Here is a 23,905-nt window from a genome sequence, read left to right as displayed (position 1 = left end):
AAGGGACTGATCGTCGAAATGCGCGGGCTGAACTACAATCAATCCCGTATCTATTAGTGCGAGGACATGCATCCTCAAAATTCTCGCCATTTTCAGCGGAGCGAAGATTAGGATGGGAAAATTTTTTAGCAAAATCAGGTAAGTTAGAGATTAAATTTATGCATCAAAAACTTGCTTTAGCTTCTTTGAGGAACCATACGACCTCATACAGAGGAATCAGGAAAATCACGTAGCAAGCCAGAAGAAACAATGCCGGAAACAGTCTTAAAACAGAACTGCACTTCAAATATTGACAAAAGGACAACACGTCGGTGAAATTCCGGCCAAGGTGTGCTGAAAGCCAATGTACTTATCTTGAACTGTGCCAAAGCAACTCTGAAGCGTTTAAGAGACCTAAACGTACACCAAACGGGACAAAATAAGTCATGGCGCTTGCTACAATAACTACAACTTCCCAATCCCTTTGAGCCTTTACAAAAAAAAAATTTCTTTGGGCCAAGATCCTCCATGCTTGTAATATTAAATTAATAAACGATCTTGTTGCCAAAACCTACGAGAGAAACAAACTAAGTCATTGGCGACTCAACGGCCAAACAAATTTGTCGGATGCTGGAAGCTTGGCAGACTGAAGTTGCTCACTGAGGTATAGATGTTTCAGTTGGAAATCGTTCCCTTTAGCTACTTGTGGGGAAATGGATTATTCATATAGGGACTGAAGAACGATATGAAATAAAGCTCAACTGAAGATCTTTGTACATGCAGTCGCTGATCACATTGTTGACTTGACGAGAAAACAGCTGGGATTGAAAGTGAATAGAACGCGCAAGTGATCTACATATGATCGAACTTTTCAGCAAGAAGCTTCGATTCGCAAGGTTTGTAGTCAAAACGGCTGGCAACTTCAAGCTTGTTCGTCAGAATAACATTTCACTGAATAGTCTAAATATAAGAGTGAGCTACAAACGCCTGATAGAAAATGATATCAATCGATCACACAGTTATTTATCCGCTGCATTTGCGATTATTCACTGATGAATTACATACTATTAGCAAATTATGTATCCCCCCCTAAACATTTTCTTTGGCAGACCATTTAAGAAAGTTGAGCCCAACATCGTCCTTTAGAATTGACATTTTTTCCGATGAATGCAGGAAAAGTTGCTAGAGTATTGTCCGTATTCAACGAGGGGAGTTAACTACTGGGGAACGCAACGAGAAAATTTTACCATAGGTGTCGAAACACCGTTTTAAGTTATAGTGTCCACTTTGCGCGTTGTTTAGCCTCATTTTTAAACGCTAAGAAAAATGTACCTTTTGGATACGCTAGCTGAATTTTGAACTTTCAGAAAATTTTAGTGGACGAATTATTATTACCCGAATTACGAGCCGCTGTTGCCTTCTCGAAAATCGTAGCTGGCCTTTTTTCGTGCCCAAAACGACATTTTTCTCTCTCGGAAAACAACAGGCATTACTTTCCCCATGTCACGAAAGTTTGAGGTAAAAAAGTCTCCAGTTTTTCATCACACTTTAATCCGAAAATCGTAGGCGATTATAGCTTTTCCGAACAGATATTCACCGATCAATTCGAAACGGCCTGTTGGGTACGTGACTAGAATGACCCCAGTAACTACAGTTCTGTGCATATATATATGATCTTGACTTACCCCTACGCTCCACTCAAACTGCCTTTCAAAAAGCTACTAATTAGAGGTAATTCAGCGTAGACAATGTTCCATTAGCATAAATGGAAGACGTACATTTTCTCGACCTGAAAGAAACCTTTCGACACGGTATGCCGTCTAGCCTGCAAACGGACGGATTTCCGCCTGTACATTTTTCGGCGTCGTGAAACAATAGGCGGAAATTAATTCAGCTGCCACGACACGAGTCTATAACATGCGATCCAAATGTATATTCCATATTAAGAGTTGCGTTATAGCTGAAATTCATGATCAGATTTGGCTACAGCCTAATAAAATTCGTGTATATCTAAAAATAACAACAAACAAACGATGAACAAGTATTTTATCCCCGAAAATTTTGGTGGAAATGTGCGGCTAACCTGCGCCGCAGACGAAACTAAACCCTGATTTTGCCGGGGTTAGATTACGTCTGCGACGCAGGCCAATGTGCAGCGCTCGCGCTTCCTGAATCGAACTCTTGCCTTTTTCTGGACCAAAATATGTGAATTTTCCTCCCTTATTTCAGACCAGACCATACCCAGAAACTTTTTCTGGTTATATAAACAATCAAGAGTTTCAAATTTCCGACGTTTAATTGAACCTCTCAAGAGATAAACAACAATTATCAAAAGACAGTTTGTTCCAAGACTAATACCGAATTGCTGACCAGAATGTTCAAACCATACCACTTCCAGACCAAAATGATCAAAAATTGTGACCAGTCATTTCAGTCCCAAATGGCTCGAAAACCACGCAGCCTGTCTGAATCATGATCAGAGACCATCAGAGCATCAGAGCATCGAGCGATTCGGTTGACATTGCATTCTCGCGTAAAACGATATGCACGGAATTGGATATTTTAATTGCTATGTGTGTATGTTTGAAAAAATATTAGTAAAAAAGAAGAAGTGAGAAGAAAAAGAAAGAAAAAGAAAAAAGTATTGCCTCCCCGGCGGGGAATCGAACCCCGGTCTCCCGCGTGACAGGCGGGGATACTCACCACTATACTACCGAGGACCGCGCTGAAATAACGGAAATGTTTTTATTATTTAAACTAATTACAAAGATATACGACCGCTGACAGAAAGACCTGAATGCTCACATTGTATAGAAAAACACAACAACGAGAAGACGAGAGGCGTTTTGGTTGTGAGCTAAACTTCTTGGTCACATTTTTCACAAACTGTACAGTTTGTATCGTCTTTTACCATTTCAAAGCTTTTTAAGTTTACGCACCTACATCAAGTTTTATTTCGTGATTTTATAAGTGTGATATCCCGCGTTTCAAGCAATCCAACATGGCCGTGATCGACTCGTGGCCTTAGATGAGCTTTGATCTTTCTTGTCGTGAAATTAGCCAGGTCGTGTTTGAAATCTCAACTGATAAATGGATTCATGTCACACTTGGTACGTAGGAAACATATATTGCTTGACTAATTAAATTAGAGTACTGTGAATACTAAATACAATGTTGTCGATGTACGTAATTAAATATAAACATACATACATACATAAACTTTATTTAAGTGTCAATGGTATTTAGCTAAAGAGCTAATTTAAAGCTCAATTTGAACTTATTAAACTTAGATATTTCTTTACAGTGTATTTGTATTGACACGGCACATGTAGCCGTCTCGCCAGCAGAAGTTGTGAACCAAGCTCCAAATCAGGTTTGTATGCCTATCTCATTGAAGGCTGTAGCTAAGAAAACCTTATAAAACATGTGCAAGTGTAGTTTTCATTTACTCCTAGTGTTAAAATTCAATACAATAATGCAACCTTTTGTTAGTGTCAGTACATTTCTGCGCATCACAGGATGGTCCTCAGGGGAAACTGCTGTTTAAAGCATATATTCTTGATAAACAAATGAAACATTACCATCCTGTGTTGTGCAGAATGTGTGCACACTATCAACAGTACGTGCTGTCCTTAATTGATTTTACTATAATTTCCCAAATGTATACATTAACTGTCGTAGCTGGATAGTGTATGTATCATTAAAGCCAGAAATCTTAAAGGAGCTCAGTCATGGACAACTCAACTTGAAAAAACTGGCAAGTTTGTCGGTCGTAATCTGACTTAATCTTTGTCAGACGAAACCATCCATGGTTATTTTCGGGACTTGATTACTCCTTTGTTGTTTTCCTACATTACACAACTATGGAAAGATTTCCGCACAGCCCCCTACATTAATTATGTATGCAACTATTTCATACTATCACTATACATAAACAGCAATCATGAAAAGAACGAATCAGTCAGAATATTGTATGCATAATTAATGTAGGGGGCTGTGCAGAAATCTTGCCCATAACTATTATTTTGAGGTTTCTTTCAATTTGGAAGTAATCAGAAAAATGACTTAAAATATCGTGACAATGCTGTCCCTTTAACCTCCCAGAATTGTTTACCTGGCCCTTAGCTTTTGTGAGAAGGGTTGCCAAGGTAACATGATATGTACACCATGATGGTAACAAGCATACAAAGCGCTACCATAAGTGTGCTCAAAAGTGCTTACTTCTGCAAATTTCTAAATGTTTAGTATGATTAAGAATGTGGTGCTTTTTCTTTTGTGAAATTTATTGTGAATATGTGAAATCATATATTTGAACCGACTGCAGATGAAGAATAAATGAAGAGAAGATCCTTGCAGTTATCAACACAATTTAAACAGTTGCGAAAAGAAAGCCCGAAAAAATCAGGCTTGTCAGGACTTGAACCCTGACCTCTGCGATACCAGTGAAGCGCTCTAACCAATTAATTTCATCATTCTGGTAGTAATCCATGCCTGTCACAATGCTATGACATTACTATTGCAGGACTGCTATTGGCAACTTATTAATAACAGTTCACAGCTTTTCTATTCCCTTCTTGCATACCCTTATCATTGTTAAATTGATACCAACAGCAATCTACACTCCAGCCAACAATGTCTACAGAAGTTTTAAACAGTCACCAACCAAGAGTAGTGTGCCTCCCAAATCCTGAAGATTATGCACTGCTAAGCTTTATTGGTGAGTAGATAACTAATAGTTAGTAGATAACCTTAGCCTTAGAAAAAATGATTAATGCACAAAATATAGAGGAAATGAATTAGCCATTACATCATTCTATGAAGTTCCTTTTAAGTTATTTTCCATCCTTTTTTATTTCAGGTCAAGGCTTTGGTGGACTTTCCAAAGTGTTTGTGGCTCGTCATTGCCCTTCAAAAACACTTGTAGTTGTAAAGCAAACAAATGTTGATGTTCAAAATGCTGAGCAGTTGGAAAATTTAAAGGTTTGCACCTGTTTTGGAATCTGTTTTTAAAAGAATGTAATGTTGACTGGCTAGATAAGCAACGTTGCATTTTTACAGACTGATTAAAGACTTTTTATAATTAATATTACTACATATAGTTCTGTATTAATTGTAACACTGTGTTTTGAGTCAAATATTAGCAGAAAAGTTAATTAAATGTTATTAAGTGAAAAAGTTAGTCTCAGTGCACAAGACTTCTTTATGCTTTGTATTTATGTAAATAAAGGTTTCCCATGAACACCGAAATGATATTGAAAGATTACGTCACATCACTTATTGCTACTCAAAATGGGGTGGTAATGGCAACATTGAACACAGTTTTATTTTGTATTTGAAACTTTCAAGGCAGGTTTTTTTTCATGTTTAAAATCCTAAAACAATTTCTCATGTTTGTTGTAAAAATCTGAAACAAAGGAAACAAATTCAAAGAAAAAAATTCAAACCGAAAACACAGTCAACCCAGAGCAATAGCTTTACATTTAGAATTATTGTATAGACATTATTTGTTACTTATGACTGTGTTGTTTTATGATCTTGTGCTGCAGTACGAAGTCCAAGTGTTGCGATCTCTCTGTCATCCAAATATTCTGCCCTTTTACTGTTCTTTTGTGACCAGACAAGAAGTGAGGAATGTTATCCCTCTTATGGACTTTGGTATGTAGGCAAGTCAGCCCCTATTTATTTTTTAAATCCCTGTAACAGAACAACCTTTCTTTATTTATGCTCTAGTTGAAGCATCCTTTTTATAACCCCTCACCAGCAATTTTGATCTGGGGCTGTTTCTAGCTTCCAGATAAATTCCATCAAATGAATTGACTTTCAGCATCAGTTTCTGGAGTACCTAATCTTTCTCTTCCCTTTGACATTCTACCTTATTATCAGAAATTAACGCTTCATGAAATTAGCACGAATTTCAAAAATTTGTGTTAATTTAAGTCTCGTTAATTTCCATGACTTTAATTTCCATTATTCTGGCCCCAATTTCTCGATACAGTCCAGTCGTCTTGACTCTTGGGAATAGGCAGGGTGGAAATCTGTCAGAACATTAAAACTGTGAAGAACGCTCGAGGCGGTCAGATTCCTTTGTGTTAAAGTAAACTTGTTCCAGTTGTCTAAACAAGTTCTTTTTTCCTTTGTGTTCGTCACATTAATTTCCTTCATTTTGAAATGTTACCCCTTCTTTCGCGTTAATTTCCTTTATTAGGAAGAAATTTTTCCTTTAATTTGATTACCGGTAATTTAAGTCGCGTTAATTTCAAATACCTTAATTAATACAAGCGTTTAAATTTCCTATAATAATTTTAAGGTAAGTCAAGGACTCATGGTTGTTGCTATCTATAGGAAGCAGCTTTGCCAAGTGGTAGATAGCTGGACTTGAAATTTGGAGGGCGCAGCTCAAGTCCTGTTCTGATCATGGTTCTCGGTAGTCCTGAGTTTAACTCCTTGGCTATGCTGCCTTGTAAATAGCCAACTGGTCTGCCTCCTGCCAGCTGGGATTTTTAATCATGTTTTTTTCTTTGCAATATTTTTTAATCCTTTTTGATTTGGCCCTGAAAAGCCCCGTTGGGGGAGTGGACAATTACTATAAGATATTTTTATTATCTGCATTGGTGTAATGGTGAGACCAGCCTAGCCTTATTTTGTACTCATAATCTGCCTTCCTACCAGTTTACAACTTTTATTAATGCCCTTGGAGATGCATCACTATGTGTTTTAGGGTCCTGTGCTGATATGTTGAAAGCAAGGTTTTCTGAGGGAATGAGTGAGATTCTTATTGCTGCCATTCTTTGGGAGATTCTTCAAGCACTGGATTATCTTCACAAGTTGGGCATCATTCACAGGTAAATTTTATTCTAGTCAGAACTTTTTCCCTGAGTAATGTGGTTGTTGATCAGGCAGAAATTGAGAAGACAAGTAAGAAAATGTTTTTTTTTTATAACAGTAATTGGACCGAGTGGAGTACAATTCAGGGAAAAAACAGGCAAGTACTTTCAAAATCAGCCGAGTGTGCAGCGCAATCCGATTTAAAATTACGAGCAAGAATAGTCACTGAATTGTGTGACACAAGGTCCAATTACTAATTAATCATGACTATAACAAAATTGAAGGTTAGGAAGTCTTTGAGAAGGTTTTTTGTATGAAAAAGTCAAAGGTACCTGTGAGTGTATATTTGATCAGTAGGAAAACAGTAAGCAAAAACCCATCTAAGTGTATATGATTGACACACAAATGGTGTAGGTGTCCAATTACAGGTATCCAATTTGAAGTTGTTCTGAAGTTGTTCAAATTGGATACCTGTAATTAAACACCCACTTGATCGCATACCAATTATGAACCAGAGCCAATCAAAATCAAGAACTTTGTTATAGACACGATTAGTGTGTATTTAATATAGGATTTTATTTGAGGGATGTATTATTCTGATATATTTTCAGTCATCGTGACAAATATGTTATTCTCTTATCACTGACAGGGCAGTAAAAGGAAGTCATATTTTGATTGGTGCAGATGGTACAGTATGTCTGTCAGGTCTGAGAAAGTCCATAATGCTGAAGAAAGAAGGTGACAAGTTAAGGATGGCTCATCATTTTCCTTCGCATGCAGTCGCTGTTCTACCTTGGATGGCACCAGAGATCTTGCAACAGGTCAGCAGCCTTGGCGGGCTGGAGCTATAATGCTTGTTAATTAATACCCCTACCAGATAGTAGGCATGGTCGGTGCGGTGGCCTTATGGTTGTGCACTGGACTCTGGATTGAGTGGTCCAGGTTTGAACCCTGGCTGTGATCATTGTTTTTTTTTTTTTGGGGGGGGGGGGAGGGGCAAGACAGTTAATTTAGGGGAGGCACAGTGGCCTAATGGTTAGCGTGCTCAACTCCGAGTCGAACGGCTCGGGTTCGAGGCCTGGCCGGGGCGCTGCGTTGTGTTCTTGGGCAAGACACTTTACTCTCACAGTGCCTCTCTCCACCCAGGTGTATAAATGGGTACCGGCGAATTTACTGCGAATTTACTGCGATGGACTAGCATTCCATCCAGGGAGGAGTAGCAATACTCCTAGCCGCTTGATGCTACGGAAACCAGGATAAGCTCCGGCTGCATGGGCCTCATGGCTCTGAGACAGACTTTACCTTACTTTAAGACAGTTAATTTACTCTCATAGTGCCTTTCTCCACCCAGGTGTATCAATGGATACCGGCGAATTTAATGTTGGGGGTAATCCTGGGATGGACAAACATCCATTCAACTCCTCCACACTTTATAAATGCACTACTACGTATTTATTTGATTAAGCGCCCAACCTCGGATAAGCACCCACCCTATAGGTAGGAAAAGTTAATTAGCGCCCAGCCTCAAATAATCGCCCACACCGCCCCACTGAGGTGTACAGAAGAGTATTGACCTTAGTGACAATTGGGTTGAATGTTATTGACTAAGTACTACTAATAGACTTTTCCGAAGACCAAGTTTTCTTAGTATTTTACAGAAGCTTTCAAGGAACAGTGAAAATTCTGCTTCATTACATCTTCACGTTTTGTTATTATTTAATATTTCGTTGCAAAATTAACTAACTACTTGCTGAAGTAAGGTAAAAGGTAAAGTCTGTGTCCGAGCCTAAGTGGCCCATACAGCCGGAGCTTATCCCGGTTTCCGCAGCATTAAGCGACTAGGAGTATTGCTACTTCCCCCTGGATGGGATGCTAGTCCATCGCAGGGTTACCCCCCAGCAGTAAGTTCGCCGGTACCTATTTATACACTTGGGTGGAGAGAGGCACTGTGAGAGTAAAGTGTCTTGCCCAAGAACACAACGCAGCGCCCCGGCCAGGTCTCGAACCCGGGCCGTTCGATGCGCCCACCTCGAATAAGCGCCCACTCTAAAGGTCCAAATATTTAATAAGCGCCCAGGGCGCCTAATCCAATAAATACGGTAGTCAGCCTCCTGCCAGTTGGTATTTTTAACAATTGTTTTGTATGATTTACAATATTGGTTTCTTCAGATTTACAGTGTCGGTAGTTGAAAAGCCACTTTGTGGAAATACCACTGCAAATTCCCATTATTTTTTATTTCTTTTATTTGTACAGGATCTCCAAGGATATGACTTCAAGTCTGATATTTACAGTGTTGGTATCACTGCTATACAGCTTGCTCGAGGAACTGTGCCATACATTGGAATGCCTCCAACAAAGGTAAATCAGGGAAATCTCAAAATGAAACACTCGCTTACCCAGTCAAACACAGTGGCTGGTCAGAGTATGGTTGTGTTCCTACTCTGTGGTAGTATGCAAATGCAGCCATCTCTCTTTGCTCCCGGCTTATTTGAAAAACACACAAAATGGTCAGGACCGATAAGAGGTGGCTGTAGTTGCATAACTGTTAGTGGTGTGGTTGCTTTCCAAATCCCTAGCCAGAGCCCTGTGTGCTATCCCTTGCAAGATCATTGTGCTAGCCAGTGTCCACCATACAAACTGCCTCTTCAGTTTATTACTTATAATTATGACAGCATGTTATTAAATCAGCCATGTCACATGTGTGGGACAATCAGGAAAAAATCCAGTGTTCCCTGTTCGAACCTATACCAGACTTACACTGGTCGTGCATTCTTGTTCACTCTGAGAGGACCACAATAACACACTTTCACTCTCTACTTAAAAAGCCGTTTTCTTCATTCACAGGTGTTACTAGAGAAATTGAAGGGTAGCACTCCAAAGCTGTGTGACTCCTTGGTGGTGGGTGATGTAGACACGTCAACACAACTCACCTCAGGGACAGACTCGGGTGTCAGCAGCGGCATCACCTCCCTTGGGGAGGGGAGAGAGGCAAGTCAGGTGACCTCCCAGGGGAAGTTTTCGCTCGCTTTTCACCAGGTGAGTAAATTAAACCTATTTTATGTGTAGTAAAACATTTTGTTTTTCTTGTACTCCTTAAAGAGTTGTTTTCTTTTATGTACAGTTAGCGGCAATCTAATGATGCTTTGACAATATTTATGTATTTCCATTTCTGTTGTAGGTTGTCGACTCGTGCTTGCAAAGAGATCCTTCATTAAGGTAACAAGACGCTACGATTTTTTATGATTCCTTACTTGTTACCACGCCCTTGAAAATTTTAGGCTTAACTTTTCAAGATACCCTATCCGTCCACCGCGGTCAAACGACAGAAATATGCAAAAAATAAGAAAAGTACTGCAAAGATAAGGTTTTAATTTTCACAGTTCAAAGTTCGATACATAACCGGTATCCTAAGGGTTTACTAAGTTCTTTGGAGCTTTACTAAAAAAGTTCTACGTGTTTAAAAATAGCGATATGCGGACTTGTCGGCGCCATTTGTCAAAGCACCTTTGGTTCGGATGCGAAACATTTAAAAAGTAAAAACACTGGTTTACCTGAGGGAATGGGATTATGCTTTCACTCGGCAATTATTTTTATCTATCCTTGCTCGTAATCACTTCAATTTGAACAAAAAACGGCGAAATGGAAAGAAAACCTGCCTGAGACGTTTGACCGCGGTGAACCCTATCCGTGACCTAAAAAAAGTATCTCTAAAATGGTGTTAGACATAGACATAGACATAGACATAGTTTATTTAACCACGAAGAGCTCAGGAGCCGTAGCTCGTTAAAACGCTCTCGTGAAATAAAAAAGGTCTAAAAATTACAAATAAAAGACGGTTAAAAGGTAAAAAGTGTAAAAAGTGTTAAGAACTGTCTGTTTGTTTTTTGTAGACCAACAGCCACTGGCCTGGCTTCTCATCCGTTCTTCAAACAGGTACAGCCTCTCAATCACGGGGACTTGATCTATTTGAATCCACAGTCACCGTAACATCTTTTGCATCCTTTAAAACAGGCTCAATCTCGCGCGCTTTCGAAAGGATAGAAATAACACTTTCTATATATTCACCGGACCATTTTTGTAGATCTTCGTTGAAGCACCCGAAGTCTTTCCGACACGCCTTATCCAATCAGATCAGTTTAGCAAGAACACTCCGCAAACCTTCGACGTCAGCTTGTTGTGAGAATGCACATGGTTGCTTAGCAACTTAAGACGCAAATCGCGGGCTCAATGACCTGTAAAAGAACCTTAATCTGGAGTTCACCCGGGTGTTTAGTTTCTTTTCTCAGCCATTATTTGGGTAAAATTAAAGATTGAACTGTAACCAGGATAAAACATATTAAAAGTGCAAAAAAGCGTTCTCTGGTTTAAAAAGTTTAAGAAAAATATGAGCTTTCGGCTATTTTACTATAGCCTTTTATAGCCTTTTTTTACATTCGTTAAAGGCTATAGTAAAATAGCCGAAAGCTCATATTTTTATTATTTGGGTAGTCACGCAACGATTTTCGTGACTAAGTCCATTGCCCCGTCACGCATCTGGCTTTTTGCATTCTTGCATTCATTCCCTGACAAACAGTTGTGGCAAGTTAAAGTGACATTTGTCTTTGTTTTAAGGTAAAGGAGTTGTTGCCCGAGCTTCTGTCCACCGCCCCATGACTTGCCAACTTAATATTGCGTGCTTTCGAAAGAATACAGAGAACACTTTTATCACGCAACGATTTTCGTGTCGTGACTGAGTCCATTGCCGCGTCACGCAACTAGCTTTTTTACATTCTTGCATTTCTTCCCTGACAAACAATTGTGCCAAGTAAAAGTGACATTTGTCTTTGTTTTAAGGTCAAGCGGAAAGCGAAGGAGTTGTTGCCCGAGCTTCTGTCCACCGTCCCATCACTTGCCAACTGCGAGGATGACAAACGTATCGGTAAGGGTGCATGCTATAACGCTCCTGTGGTCATTGAAGTAAAAATAAATTGTCTAAAACCAAACTGCTACGTTATCTTGCAGACCAAGACGTTGCCAGCTCAATTGCGAGCGATAGTTTATCAGGCATGACTCTAGACGAGTGGGCCTTCTGATCTTCCACTGACTCACGGCAGCAAAGATCACCTGCGCGACGGAGGTTTGGGACCTGGAGCCGACACTTAATGACGTGAAGAAACTGGGGACTAAAAACCAGGTTCCCAAGTTACAGCTTTCACTCGGGGAGATGCAGAAGCTGGGGACAAAGTACCAGGCTGCTTACTGATTTGTGGCTCACTCTAGGACGAGAAGAAACTGATGCATAAGATTAAGGCATCAAAGAAAATTATGCCTAGTTTACTTTAACACCAGAACGCGAAACATTTTTACAGTGACGTTTCTTTTAAGATATTTTTATTCAGAATAAGTTACAGGCTGTGATGAAACTTCTTGTATTTGGGAAAGTGGAAAGTTACGCAGTTTTTTTATTTGAAACTTTGCAATTTGTAAAAAAGCTAAAGGTGTAGTTTGCATTTAGCCGCAAGACTTGTATCAATATTTTCCTTACAGATTTCATACGTTTCTGTAATTCATCACGCAAAAATTTGTTCTTCATCATGATTCATTCACTTGGAGAGGTGCCTGAACTACTTAGAAGCGGTGGCAATAGGCCATTTCCGAGTTACCCTTTGCCTCTGTTTCAAAACGAGTCTACATGCAAAACCATTCGAATGAAAATGAGTTTTACCTTCAGGTCCATTTTCACACAAATGAAACTTATTTTTATTTGAATGGTTTCACACGTAGACTTGGGGTTACGTTTAAAAGGGTTCTATGTTTCAATAAAATTCTTCCAAGCGCGACGTTTTATAGCATCCTTAAAAATACTCAAACTATTAACGTCTGTTAGGGTCCTTGGTAGTTCGTTCCAAAACCGAGTAGCTCTGAATACAAATGACTGCTGGCCTGTAGCTGTTTTGAATAGCGGGACATCCAACTTGTTTCGGTGTCTTGTATTGATAGAATGGACGTCAGCTCTAACAATAAATTTGCTGCGCAGATATGCTGGTGCTTGTCCGTGCAAACATTTAATTTTTTTGTCTGAGGGATAACATGTTCTGTTGAATTGTGGTAGTGTATCGCCTGATTAATATTTTATAAAATCAGTTAGACATAATGATAGAATATTTATTAAGTATTGTGCCCGTGAGGATCAAAATCAGACAAAATAATCATTGCTGACTCCACCCTTGTATAAACGTATTTGTAAAGCTGCCGACAAGCGAGCGCCAATTTTTATTTCAAAACCCAACTTTCCGCCCACATTTTCCTTAATTTGTTGGTCAAATAACAGTTGTCTTGAAATTACGGAAGAAGAAAACTGACGTTTTCAATTGCTTTGTGAAGCTCTAACTAAGAGTTGTAAACCTAGCTTCATGTGACCACACATTAATATTTCAGCGACACTCTAAAGCTTAATGCACACTAGCAAGTTCTCTACGTCACAAGTTTTCACATGCATGCAAATTTTCTTTTGGCCAGGTTCACAACAAAATAAGGTAAAAACTGACGTTCCAGGTTTTGAATAAGGAGGTCGAAAAACTTGTCATGTAATAAGGAACTCTTGTACCTCATTCACATCAAAGCCAAAACACGTTTAAAAGCTGCTTTGTGAAACGCGGTTCAGTTAAGACTGTTTTCTTCATAAGTTGCTAAATGAGGTTTGTCGACTTGAAAGTTAGTAAAAAAGCACAAGTTTGAGGCTCTTTGAACCCTATGTAAAATTTAATTTAGTCTTTGGTCAGTTTTCAGTTGATGATTTCATTTTGTTAAATCTGTTTTAACTAAGCATGTTGCGCTAGTGAGGATGGGGTATTAGACTACTTCTCAGAATCCTCGTTTTGGAATATTCCGCTGCCCAAAGAGCACTGCGGCTTCCAATGAAAATTTGTCGAATTTGTTTTGCCGAATTTTAGGCACACGTCCTTGCTCTTGAGGTATTCGAGATCATTTTATCATCATCATCATCATCATCATCACTTTGTTTACCCTCAGATTTGTAGAGTAGCTTATACAGCTAATATCTCCGAGCATTCCACAATACACAGCACAATGGGCAAAGACCAGACCTCAACACCGGGAACTCCATGCCCTTCTCCTTACGGTAAGTGTGAGAGTTCTTTTACGCCCTCTGCTGACCGTGACACTAAAGATGCAGGAGACGGGGCCTACGGTTTATCTTCCTTATCCGAGAAGACCAGAATATCAAACCATTTGCAGATGTCTTTGCAAAGGCAACATATTCTCCTCAGTTATTTTAAGACCCTGAGTGTTGGTCCGGTCTGGGACTCGAACCCGAGACCTCCCGCACGATAGTCGGCGCTCTACCAACTGCGCATCACATTTAAGAGTCTGAATCTGTAACCAACTTAATAGAGCGGTTTTCACTTGAGTGTCGAAAGTAAATTGCGTTTGTTTTGGTTTTGCATTATTACGCTCAGTGATTGGCTTAAAAACCTCGCGCCACTTTCTCAGCCAATCAGAACTAAACCAAAACCAATCGTGACTCGCTCGCGCACGTTTTCGCGCGCTCCGTGCCGGCTGCATGTATTTGCTTCGAGTTTTGATTGGTTCACTGGATTGTCCGTGTCCTTTGTGATTGGCCGAAGTAATTACTTTGGTTTTGGTTTTACGACACTCAATTGAAAACTGCTCTAAGGACAAAATAAGCTCGTTACTAGTTTATTGTTGATTATCGCGTCGCCTTTCGGAGCAATACTTGTCAAGTTTTCCTGACTAAAACTGCAAAGCAAATATCAAAAGAGCAGTATCACGAGAAGCCTCCTAAGTTTTTGGGTCAACGTTGATAGAATTATATATATGAGGGTGCACTCAGAGATCAACAACATAACCTTTGAACAGCAAATGAAAGGCACGAATTCATTCTCCAAGGTGTGAATAAACAAAAATCAGTGGTTTTTAAGGGATTTTCTTTCAAGTAACACTCTAAAAACTGTCAGACTTGAAAACATCGGCCCGACATCTCAATTTTTAGGCCCCTACTGTCCTATCCGTCCGTAGCCACACCGCCTTTTAACATTTTTTTTATGACTAGTACAGTACGTTGCAACAAAGCCAGGCCTCGAAAACGTTTTGTACGGGGAGGCTCCGCCCGGATATCTAACCCCTTACCCTTTTATATACCATTTTGATAGAAAAGGTACCCCTTTTTTACACCTTTCATTGCCAAAAGGCAATATTATAGGGAATACCCCCCCCCCCCCCCGCTATAAGACACATGTTATAAGTGGATTTCTAATTAATCCCAACACCTTTACTGCATTTTTCAAGTAGCAATAAATCATGATATGGTGACACTGTCCCTTTAAGTACTACTGAATGTAGGGATGTAAAAGGCAAATAACAAATCATGAAATGGAAGCTGACTTCTCGCAATATCATTGTTAATAAGGCACTCTCTAGATTTGCAGATCTAATGAGAATAACAATGATCATATAAAACTAGGGTATGCTAGTCACTTTAAATCCGTATTAAAGTAGGATATAAATCTAACTTGATTTGATAAAAGGTGTCTCCCGAAATTTGACATGACACCGTAGATCTGAAGCCCTATTTCTGTAACGAATGCTGAATGAGGGCTAATTTTAGCTCAAGTTTAACGTAAGGCACTCTAGTTTATGTGTTTTTTAACCAAAAAGACTGCATATACGGCATTTTGTTTAAATCAAGAATTCTATCAATTTAATTAAGAGTGTTTACAACTTGAAATGTGAGTCAAAATTAATACCAAGATAGACATAAGAAAACACTCGGCGGAGAGCTGAACTGTAGCTTTCTTACAGCATGCACGTCTCAAATAAACTGAACTAAAGCATTCTACATCGACATTCGATTCAACTTCAAGCAAATCAGGCGAAATATCTGAGGAAGCGGGCATGTGTTATCTCAATTGTCAACTCCATTGTCGCGGCCGGAAATGCACACGATCGCATCGCCTCCCACTAGCGAATCACAGAGAACTATGAACTATGAGTGTTAGCTAGGCGGAGAACGCCTAAAATTGAGGGGAAAAGAAAACTATGTACTCACATCAGCGCTTGAAGCGATTCCTTGGCTATCCAATCCGACATGTTTCTTTTAGAAATAACCGACAATGTCCCGGATGTATTTGAATGTCGTCGAGCGCGTAACGCCCGCTCCACAAACTTCAACAGTAAAAAACTAAGTCTTTAGCCACGGTAAAGTTCAAGCCAAATATCGTTATGACCGCCTTCAAATCAGCCCGTATAGTCTAGTTCCGAGTCCTAATTGATGTGGCTAAAGACCTTTGCTGTCTAAAGCAAGCTCAACATTATCTGTACCTGGCAAAACGAGCCGACCGGTTATCTGTGTTTAACCGCCTAAAGCTCGGTTTGAGGTACGATAACAGCCGACGCACAACTTGCAAATCGTAAGACTTTCACCTTCACGGGACTTAATGATGTCCTCCGGCAAACTTCCTTCAGACAGCAGAATGGAAAGCTATAGATCACAACTGTTCTACTAGTTAGCGCGCGCAACTAGAATTCAAATGAAAGAGAGGGGTTGGAGTTAGAGACTGGGCTAGACTAACCACAAGTAATTCTAGGGGGAGGGAGACGGGGGGGGGGGGGGAGACAGGGAGAGAGAAAAAAAAGTAAGATTGCATTCACTACATTAGACAGGGCGACATTTCATTGGAAGAAAGCCGAACAATTCTCCGTATCCTCAAAAAAAAAAAAAAAAATATGAAACCCCATACATTCCTTAACAGCCCGATAGCCACCTTTTATCAAATCAAGGTAGAAATTAAAGCTGAATATTGAAAGGTTCTTAACCAAAGTTCATAGTTGTACGGGACGCATAACATTTTGTCGCTCACTGTATATTCAATTCTTGTCTTTGTAGCTTAACATTTTTGTGGAGTCAAACTCATCTTAGCAGCCATGTACGACAACTATAATCTCGTTCCCAGATCTCGCGGGCGAAGCCGCCTTCCGGTTCCGGCTCGTCAACCCGCGAGATCTGGGAACGAGATTACGACAACTGAACCGCGCCGAACAAACCTTGTGGCTAGGGACTACAAATAGCGAAGCGCGCGAGGTCTAAAAATAGAAGACAAATGAATAAAACCACCACGAGGCTAAAAAAAAGCGTGTTCTGAGAGAAATAGAAGGAATCTAGGCGAAGTTTCCGTTTTACTGATGAAAGTGTTCAAGGAATACCGGCTGTTTTAGAAAGTGTTTATGGAAAATCTCCCGCCATTTCGGTTTTTGTCTGAGTCTCCTCTGAGTCGTGACGCACTCCCGCGATTCACTATTTCAGCTATTTGGAGAGGTGGTTTTAATTGTGATTGGTTTCGGCAATTATCCCCCATCGATCCGAATACATGTATTTGTGCACTCGAGGTAAAACGATTCAATACTTTGCGACAGTAACGCGGATATCGTCTGTTGAAGCCTGCATGTAGTCATCTTTGATTTCCTCAGACGACCGCACGCAGGCTATTGTCTGTGTCGAGAGAATAAGTGAAAAATGCCACAAAAATCCCGGCCTGACCAATCGATGAAAATCGATGATCGGAAATCAATCAATCAATCAATCAATCAATCAATCAATCAATCAATCAATCGATATCAATCGATTGTCATCGATTGTTATCGATATCTTGCGGCGTACTTGGGCATCCCCAGGATAATTCTACAGGATATCCGGAAATAGATTTTGGCAATCCTAAAACGGCTGATCGTGAGCTGAGCGCACGATGTCTGAAGATGCGGATAAAGCCAGGGATAAAGCAACGGACGTTACACTTGTTATTAAGTGCATAGTCAAAGGCTACCATCTTCTCAAGTAACCTATACGCTAGTCTTAACCTTACCCCTTTTCTTCAAGACATAACAGTATATCACGAAAATGAATAAATGAGGTATTGATCGCTTTTAAGAGCCACTGAGTTGATGTAATAACACCCATACCGTAGAATTCCGGTTATAAGCCCTGGGCTTATACAACTTCGTAAGGGGTTTTGGGTGGGCTTATAAGCGGAGGGGCTTATATCCGGGAGGCTTATAAGCGGAATGAAAAAATCGTTTCGAAAAGAGCCACGGGAGTGTTGATCGAAATACGTTTTTAAGTTAAAACGCATATTAAAGCAACATTTAGCCCTGTTCAGTACTGTCATCCGGTAGAGGGGGGCTTATATCCGGGGGGGGGGGGGGCTTATAATCGGATGTATTTTTTTGTTTCCAGGTAGATGGGCCTATAACCGGAGGGGCTTATAAGCGGGGGGGTTTATAACCGGAATTTTACGGTATTGAATCAAACCAAATAAATGACGATCGATGAAAATCGATGGTAGTCGATGATAATCGATGAAAATCGATGACAGTCGATGAAAATCGATGAAATTATAAAAAGTCGCAAAATTTTCCGTCATCGATTGGTCATCGATTTTCAATATCAATCGATTAATTGGCATCGATTATTATCGATTGGTATCGATTATCATCGATTATCGGTTTCATCGATTGGTCAGGCGGGGAAAAATGCATGCGGGGATTTTTTGTAATGAAAACTGCTCTGATCATTGCTTTCCTGAGGTTTAAGCCTGGTTTTCACCAGCGACGCAAGCACAAGCGCAAGCAAAAAGCGCAATCACGCAAAAAGACCAATTGTTTGATCCTTGTGCTTGTGTTTGCCGCAAGCACAAGTGAAAGGATAAAAAAGCAATGCAATGCTTGTGCTTTTGCTTGAGCTGAAGCCGTTTTCATGGTGAAATAAGAGCTGTTATGCTTGCGCTTGTGCTTGCGTCGCTAGTGAAAACCAGGCTTTAGAGCTTTTGAAAAAGAAACAATACGAATTATCTAGAATTGAACTGAGAGGTTGATATTTCAGTTTCAAGGGAAAAACGCATATATAAAGCACAACATGCTAAAGATTAGGCCAGTGATTTTTTCGAGAAGCAACTCGTGAAGAACAAAATTTTCTGGCACCAATATTTATGAAAAATGTCAAGAGGTTTGATAATCTACCCTAGAATCGTTTTACACTGTAGTCCCGCAGTCATGCACGCAAAGCGTAGCTTCTACAAGAGACGTCTGAGACATTCTTGTTCGGACTGAATGCTTGTTTAGGCGCGAATTTTTATAGAAAAAGTGTCATTGAACTAAAAAAACGAAAACTCAAGGGTTACTGCTAATATTTCTAAACTTTTATTTTTTAAAACCCATAAACGTTAGTAAATAACTTAAATAACGCTAATAAATAAACGTTGAACATTGAGCTAGCAAAACGATATTCCATTTCAGTTACGCTTATTATTCAACATATTAAACTTTTTAACTCCGAGGAGTGGTCAAATTCTTATTTCTCCTAACAATATGAATGACTTGACAAGCGGACATGTAATGAGAAAAAAGACAACAATCAATAACGCCTAGATGAAAGGAATTCTTGGCAAATAAATTAAAAGTAATGATTAGAAAATCAGTAGATTTTTTCAGCCTTCGGGGAATGATTCAAAGGGTTACTAAATAGCAATTGATTTACGTGGCTTTTCCATATATATAATGATAATAAAGTTGTAGGTTGTAATGAGAAAATACAAATGAAATAAAATCCCATATATTTCGGTTTTTGGTGAAGGAATGAACAGAACAATTAATTACACCAGAAACCAAAATTGTTTTACCTAATTAAAGAGGTTCCGAACCGGCTACCAAAAACATGTGTTAGTTCTGTTAAATTATTTTTACTTTATTTGTGACAAATTTATGATAATGCAAATAAAGCAAGACCTCGAAACCAGGGAAAGAAAAATTCTCGACTCAAAACTACGTGATATCCTAACAAAATTGATGTAAAAGAACTTCAATATTTTACAGAAACGTCGAGGCGAAGTGCGATAAAAAATGGCGCTTCCAATTTGGCGAAGAGTACTTGAAGCACTTCAACACAAGCACTGGTATGAACTTGCAAGAAAAGCTATATTGAAAGACCGAATTCCAGTACTGTTTTGAGATTGCCCTTGGGTTGAAAGTGTCCAGGCGATTTACTTATAAAACAGCTTTGAATTGGCGAAGAGAAACCACATAATTTACAAATCTATTAGCCGCTTTCCACGGCGAGTAAAAATAATACTATTCTAAAATAAATAGCGAACAAAAAATAAAATAAAGATAGGCTTTTAACAATATACCCAGACAGAAGGATATTCGAATAGGAAATATTCACAAAACGTTTCTCTTCTCTTATCCGCATTGCATATCGAAAATACTTTTTTAAAATCTATAAATCCATTGTTTTTCCCTTCATTAATTTGCGTACTTCAAACGATAGCTGAAGCTGGAAAATTTAGATCTGAAAATAAATAAATAATTTGCTTTCCTGCTCCCTGCTTCGTGGATCGTCAAAGCTGTTGAAATTTCGGCGCCATTTTTTTCCAAAGAGGAGAGAACACAGGCCAAAATTGATGTAATTTTTCTTCGCCTGCCATTGAATCTTTTTTTTGAACTATAAAAGTTCGCACATACGGTGTACTCTTACTTGCTCGTCATTATGTCTTTTTAGAAATATACCTATGGCCCATTCTTGAAAATTCCCGCTTCCCAATGTAAAAACTCTAGTCGCCATTGATAGAATATTCATTTCGACAATGGCTGCAGCACCGGTGTCGTAGAGAATGCCAGTTGGATCAAACGTTTTGGGATGGTTCAAAACCTTGTGTAAGAAAATCGAGAGAGATTTACGGTAGCTCGGTCCTGCATAATTCATCAATGTGTCCGATCCGTAATCGGTTAGATCTGAGGCTAGAAATACCTGTCTTATACCATACGCATCCTTCGTTTCTTGAACACGAGTTGCAAGTTTCAGCATACATCGTTTTGTAACGTTCACCCCTTTTCGTTCAATATGCCTCTCGGAGCGCACATGGACGCCGATAAATTCTCCGCGAAATGTCCTTTTCACGAAGATTCTTGCCATTTCGACGAGGCGTGGATTGAATTCGAGATCGGGCGGCCGAAGAGGCTGTCTAATAGATGGGTCTAAAGGGAAGTGGACTCGGTCCTCGCCAGTTCCCCTCCACTGAACGATCCCAACGCAGTTCGCTCCTTTGAGGACGTTGTTCTCAAGATCACTAGCGGTCCTTATGACTTCCGGATCTACACAAATATAACGACTAACTTTGAAGCCTATCTGCTTACTGAGCCGTGATTGTTTCATGACAGAACAATCAATCCAGCCATTGTTTTTTCTCGCGTCTTTGTACATTGCGGCGACTTCACCGTCGCTCACTCTATACCACGAAGCTGTGTCCTTCTTGTAGCTCTCGTCGTCGAATAGAAAGTGTACCACGATATTGAATCTCTTAGCACAGTGGGATTCGAGGTCACGAAAGCTGCTTAAAGTGCTGTAACCACGAGCATTTAATTTGAAGTTTAAATCTTGCACGTTGAAGTATTCGCTTAGCAAAGCGTACGTCCGTTGCGATGGCTTCTCTTGCTTTCGAAAGAAATGGCTCACACCACCAGGCAAGCCGGACATACGAGAATTATTGACGAACGGAATCACCAGAAGACGGTTCTTGTTCTTCGCCAAAGATGCCAGATCCAAAAGGTTATTCGTCGCTCTGCCTAGCTGTTCATAATAACGGAAAACAAACAGAAATTTTCGTCTCGGTCCACTTAGTGACTGAATTTGGTCGTTTTCCATATTTGCAATTTCAACGTTTTTTGTCTCAATGTCCGATACGAGCCGTCGTAACTCATTAACCAACGAATTCTCGCCGGTAGTCGCTTCGCCGTGTTCTTCAAAATCTTGCTCGACATGTGCTTTAACGCCTGTCCGTGTAAGTTGAAGAAGATCGATGTTTTTAAGGCTATTTTCCTTGGTGCCAACAATGTTACTAGGAAACTTGACTGGTTCAAAACCGCGAATATGCAAGCAGATAAAACTGCCAACGACATACAAAATAATGCAAGCTAGCACCAAAGATAAACATTTCGTCCTCGGTCGAGCCATTAGAAATCTAGAGATTAGATATCTTTTCGATAGAGCCATGAATATTGAAGAATACACGACAGAACACAACCGACACAAGTTCGAAACTGAGCGTGGATAAACTTGCCATAAAGCGTTACATTCGCACTATGCTAATACAAATGCCAAAAAATAAAACAGCCATCCAACTGGTTCGTTCGTTCTATGGAGAGCAGGAACATACTGGGAAACCACAGGCCTTTTACAGCGGGTGGAAAAACCAAGTGTATAGCACGTCGGTCATTGAAAATGCCCAAAACCTTGACGAAGCGATGGCTAGAGTCGTGGACAGGCAATTTCTAATGAATGCCCAATATTGGCAAACTTCGCGTTCGTGTCCAAGCGTGTTAAATGTCCAATAGCCTCGTAATAGTCTATTTTGGTTGGGCCATCTTTATGCAACCCGTGGATACCTCTTATAGTCCAATATCAATGAATTTTCTGCGGGAGATTTTAACTCTCGCAGCTGTCAATCCATCATAGCTCAAATGCAGATTACTTCTCTTGCTTCGTTACGCTCAATTGACGACAACCAAAAAAAATCACGTGTTAAATAGTCACGCTTAAGATTTCTTTCGGCTTACGCTTTTTCTTCGACTGTTTCGTTTTGCTTTGTGAATTATCAAAACACAACTTTGCGGTGGCACTTTTTCTTAAATATTTTCCCAAGAAATCTCAAATATATATAATTAAGATTGCTTGCAGCGATAAGGGAAATAGTCATATTTCTTGTTTGGTCTGTAAACACACAGACAATTTGAGGCAGCTGCCTTTAAAATGACCTACTTTAAATGATAATTCCCTGCAGGCGAAATATTTTCCGTCTGTCTCTTTCACAGGGTGATTAAATTAAAATTCAAAGCAAACTGCTTGTTCATAAAGAAAGCCGTCATCTAGAGATGCAATACAACAAAAGAATAAATGATGGTAAGGCTCTGAATACCCCAAAGACCACATGCAAAGTAGACCGGATTTCGTGTCGAGTGCTGGCTGTCATCACAAAATTACAGCGTTGACAGTTTAAAACGACCCGTAAAGTGGGTGAAGAAAGTATTAGCTGATTACCGCGATAAGAGAATTTATGCTAAATTGTCTGAAAGCCCGAACTTCAGACTGAGTAAGTCGATTGATATTTCGCTGAAGCGCATTAAATTAATTATAAAACCTAAAGCTATTGTTGGAAGCGTATTAACTGTGTGTCTGGTGGCGATTCACTGTGTGATTTCTATTTCACACTGTGAGAGAATGCAGTTTCTAGAAACTCGCAAAAGGGGAGCCATAGCTATGTGCAAAACATCGGCGTACTAGATTGCTTTTATTTGATTTCTGTGGATGCTTTAAAGACAAAATAAATCGACAAGACTGGAGCGTTCGTTCTTGAGAAATCGATAAAGCTTATGTAAAATAACATTTATTTTAAGCATGTTTTCCCCAAGTGTCCCTTTTCTGTCTGGGCTGTGATTAGGTTTTCAAATGGGCAATCCATCTTGAGCAATTTACTTAAATCTCACAAAATCAATTTTTAAATCTCTAATGATAGTCGATGATTTTTGGACAATTTGAAAGTGAACAGGCCTGAGCATACGGCATTTCGCAACAATATATTACCAGGAGTATTATCTAACAAAATCTTTTCATTTTGTGTAAAATTTAGTTCGAAATCTAGTTCAAAACCGAATGATGAATGCCTGTGGCAGTTTTCCTTTCCTGCCAGCCTCCAGAAAATTATCTGACGCGACAAAAATGCTTTTAAAATGAAAGATCACCTAAACGCATCAGTTTAAATAATAAACACTTCCTGCTATTAAAATTAGCATGTGAATTGCGGAATAACTATGTTGGCAAATAATGCCAAAGAATTCAAATGGTATCCTGGATAAAAGCGCGCTTTAATATGGCTTCTAAACAAAACTTTGCATGGGTTCCTTTCCGGATATTCCCTGTCCCTATATACCTTAAAACATTTTCGTCACCAACATCATGCAAGCGTTTCATGAAAAAAATTGTAGTGAAATAACCTTCCAAAGGTTATTGTTTACCGTCGATTGCTTTGATGTCGGAAA

At 39.6% G+C, this 23,905-nt stretch overlaps 2 protein-coding genes and 1 non-coding gene across 4 annotated transcripts; 1 reads left to right on the top strand and 2 right to left on the bottom strand.

Moving 5' to 3' along the window:
* Positions 1 to 386: 386 nt before the first annotated feature.
* LOC144659420 (STE20-related kinase adapter protein alpha-like) lies at positions 387 to 12,567 on the top strand. Of its 2 annotated transcripts, none has more exons than XM_078519847.1 (13): positions 387 to 875; positions 3,284 to 3,352; positions 4,591 to 4,696; positions 4,838 to 4,959; positions 5,526 to 5,634; positions 6,698 to 6,821; positions 7,454 to 7,625; positions 9,059 to 9,163; positions 9,650 to 9,841; positions 9,984 to 10,021; positions 10,696 to 10,738; positions 11,639 to 11,723; positions 11,807 to 12,567. In XM_078519847.1, exons 3-13 carry the CDS (start codon positions 4,612 to 4,614, stop codon positions 11,875 to 11,877), a joined length of 1,146 nt encoding a protein of 381 aa, XP_078375973.1. In that variant the 5' UTR covers positions 387 to 875; positions 3,284 to 3,352; positions 4,591 to 4,611; the 3' UTR covers positions 11,878 to 12,567. The 2 variants fall into 2 exon arrangements, with proteins under 2 accessions (XP_078375973.1, XP_078375972.1); XM_078519846.1 differs by lacking the exon at positions 387 to 875 and adding an exon at positions 2,083 to 3,089.
* Positions 2,628 to 2,699, bottom strand: Trnad-guc (transfer RNA aspartic acid (anticodon GUC)). The gene has a single exon. It is a non-coding gene; the product is annotated as a tRNA-Asp (tRNA).
* A 6,425-nt stretch (positions 12,568 to 18,992) lies between the features above and the next one.
* Positions 18,993 to 22,465, bottom strand: LOC144659668 (uncharacterized). Its single transcript, XM_078520158.1, has one exon. It carries the CDS (start codon positions 21,861 to 21,863, stop codon positions 20,316 to 20,318), a length of 1,548 nt encoding a protein of 515 aa, XP_078376284.1. The 5' UTR covers positions 21,864 to 22,465; the 3' UTR covers positions 18,993 to 20,315.
* Between the last annotated feature and the right edge of the window lie 1,440 nt (positions 22,466 to 23,905).

The sequence above is a fragment of the Oculina patagonica genome, chromosome 7 (genome assembly GCF_052425735.1).
Source record: "Oculina patagonica isolate OP01 chromosome 7, crgOcupat, whole genome shotgun sequence".
Classification (NCBI taxonomy): Eukaryota; Metazoa; Cnidaria; class Anthozoa; order Scleractinia; family Oculinidae; genus Oculina; species Oculina patagonica.
The sequence above is the reverse complement of the archived record's forward strand: the minus strand, read 5'-3'. Positions and strand labels throughout refer to the sequence as shown.

Excerpts from the sequence above, each read along its gene's own strand:
- LOC144659668 (XM_078520158.1), bottom strand. The coding sequence starts at position 21,863 with ATGGCTCTATCGAAAAGATATCTAATCTCTAGATTTCTAATGGCTCGA.
- LOC144659420 (XM_078519846.1), top strand. Across the intron at positions 6,822-7,453 it reads AAGTTGGGCATCATTCACAG|GGCAGTAAAAGGAAGTCATA; the intron begins GTAAATTTTATT and ends TATCACTGACAG. Across the intron at positions 10,022-10,695 it reads CAAAGAGATCCTTCATTAAG|ACCAACAGCCACTGGCCTGG; the intron begins GTAACAAGACGC and ends TGTTTTTTGTAG.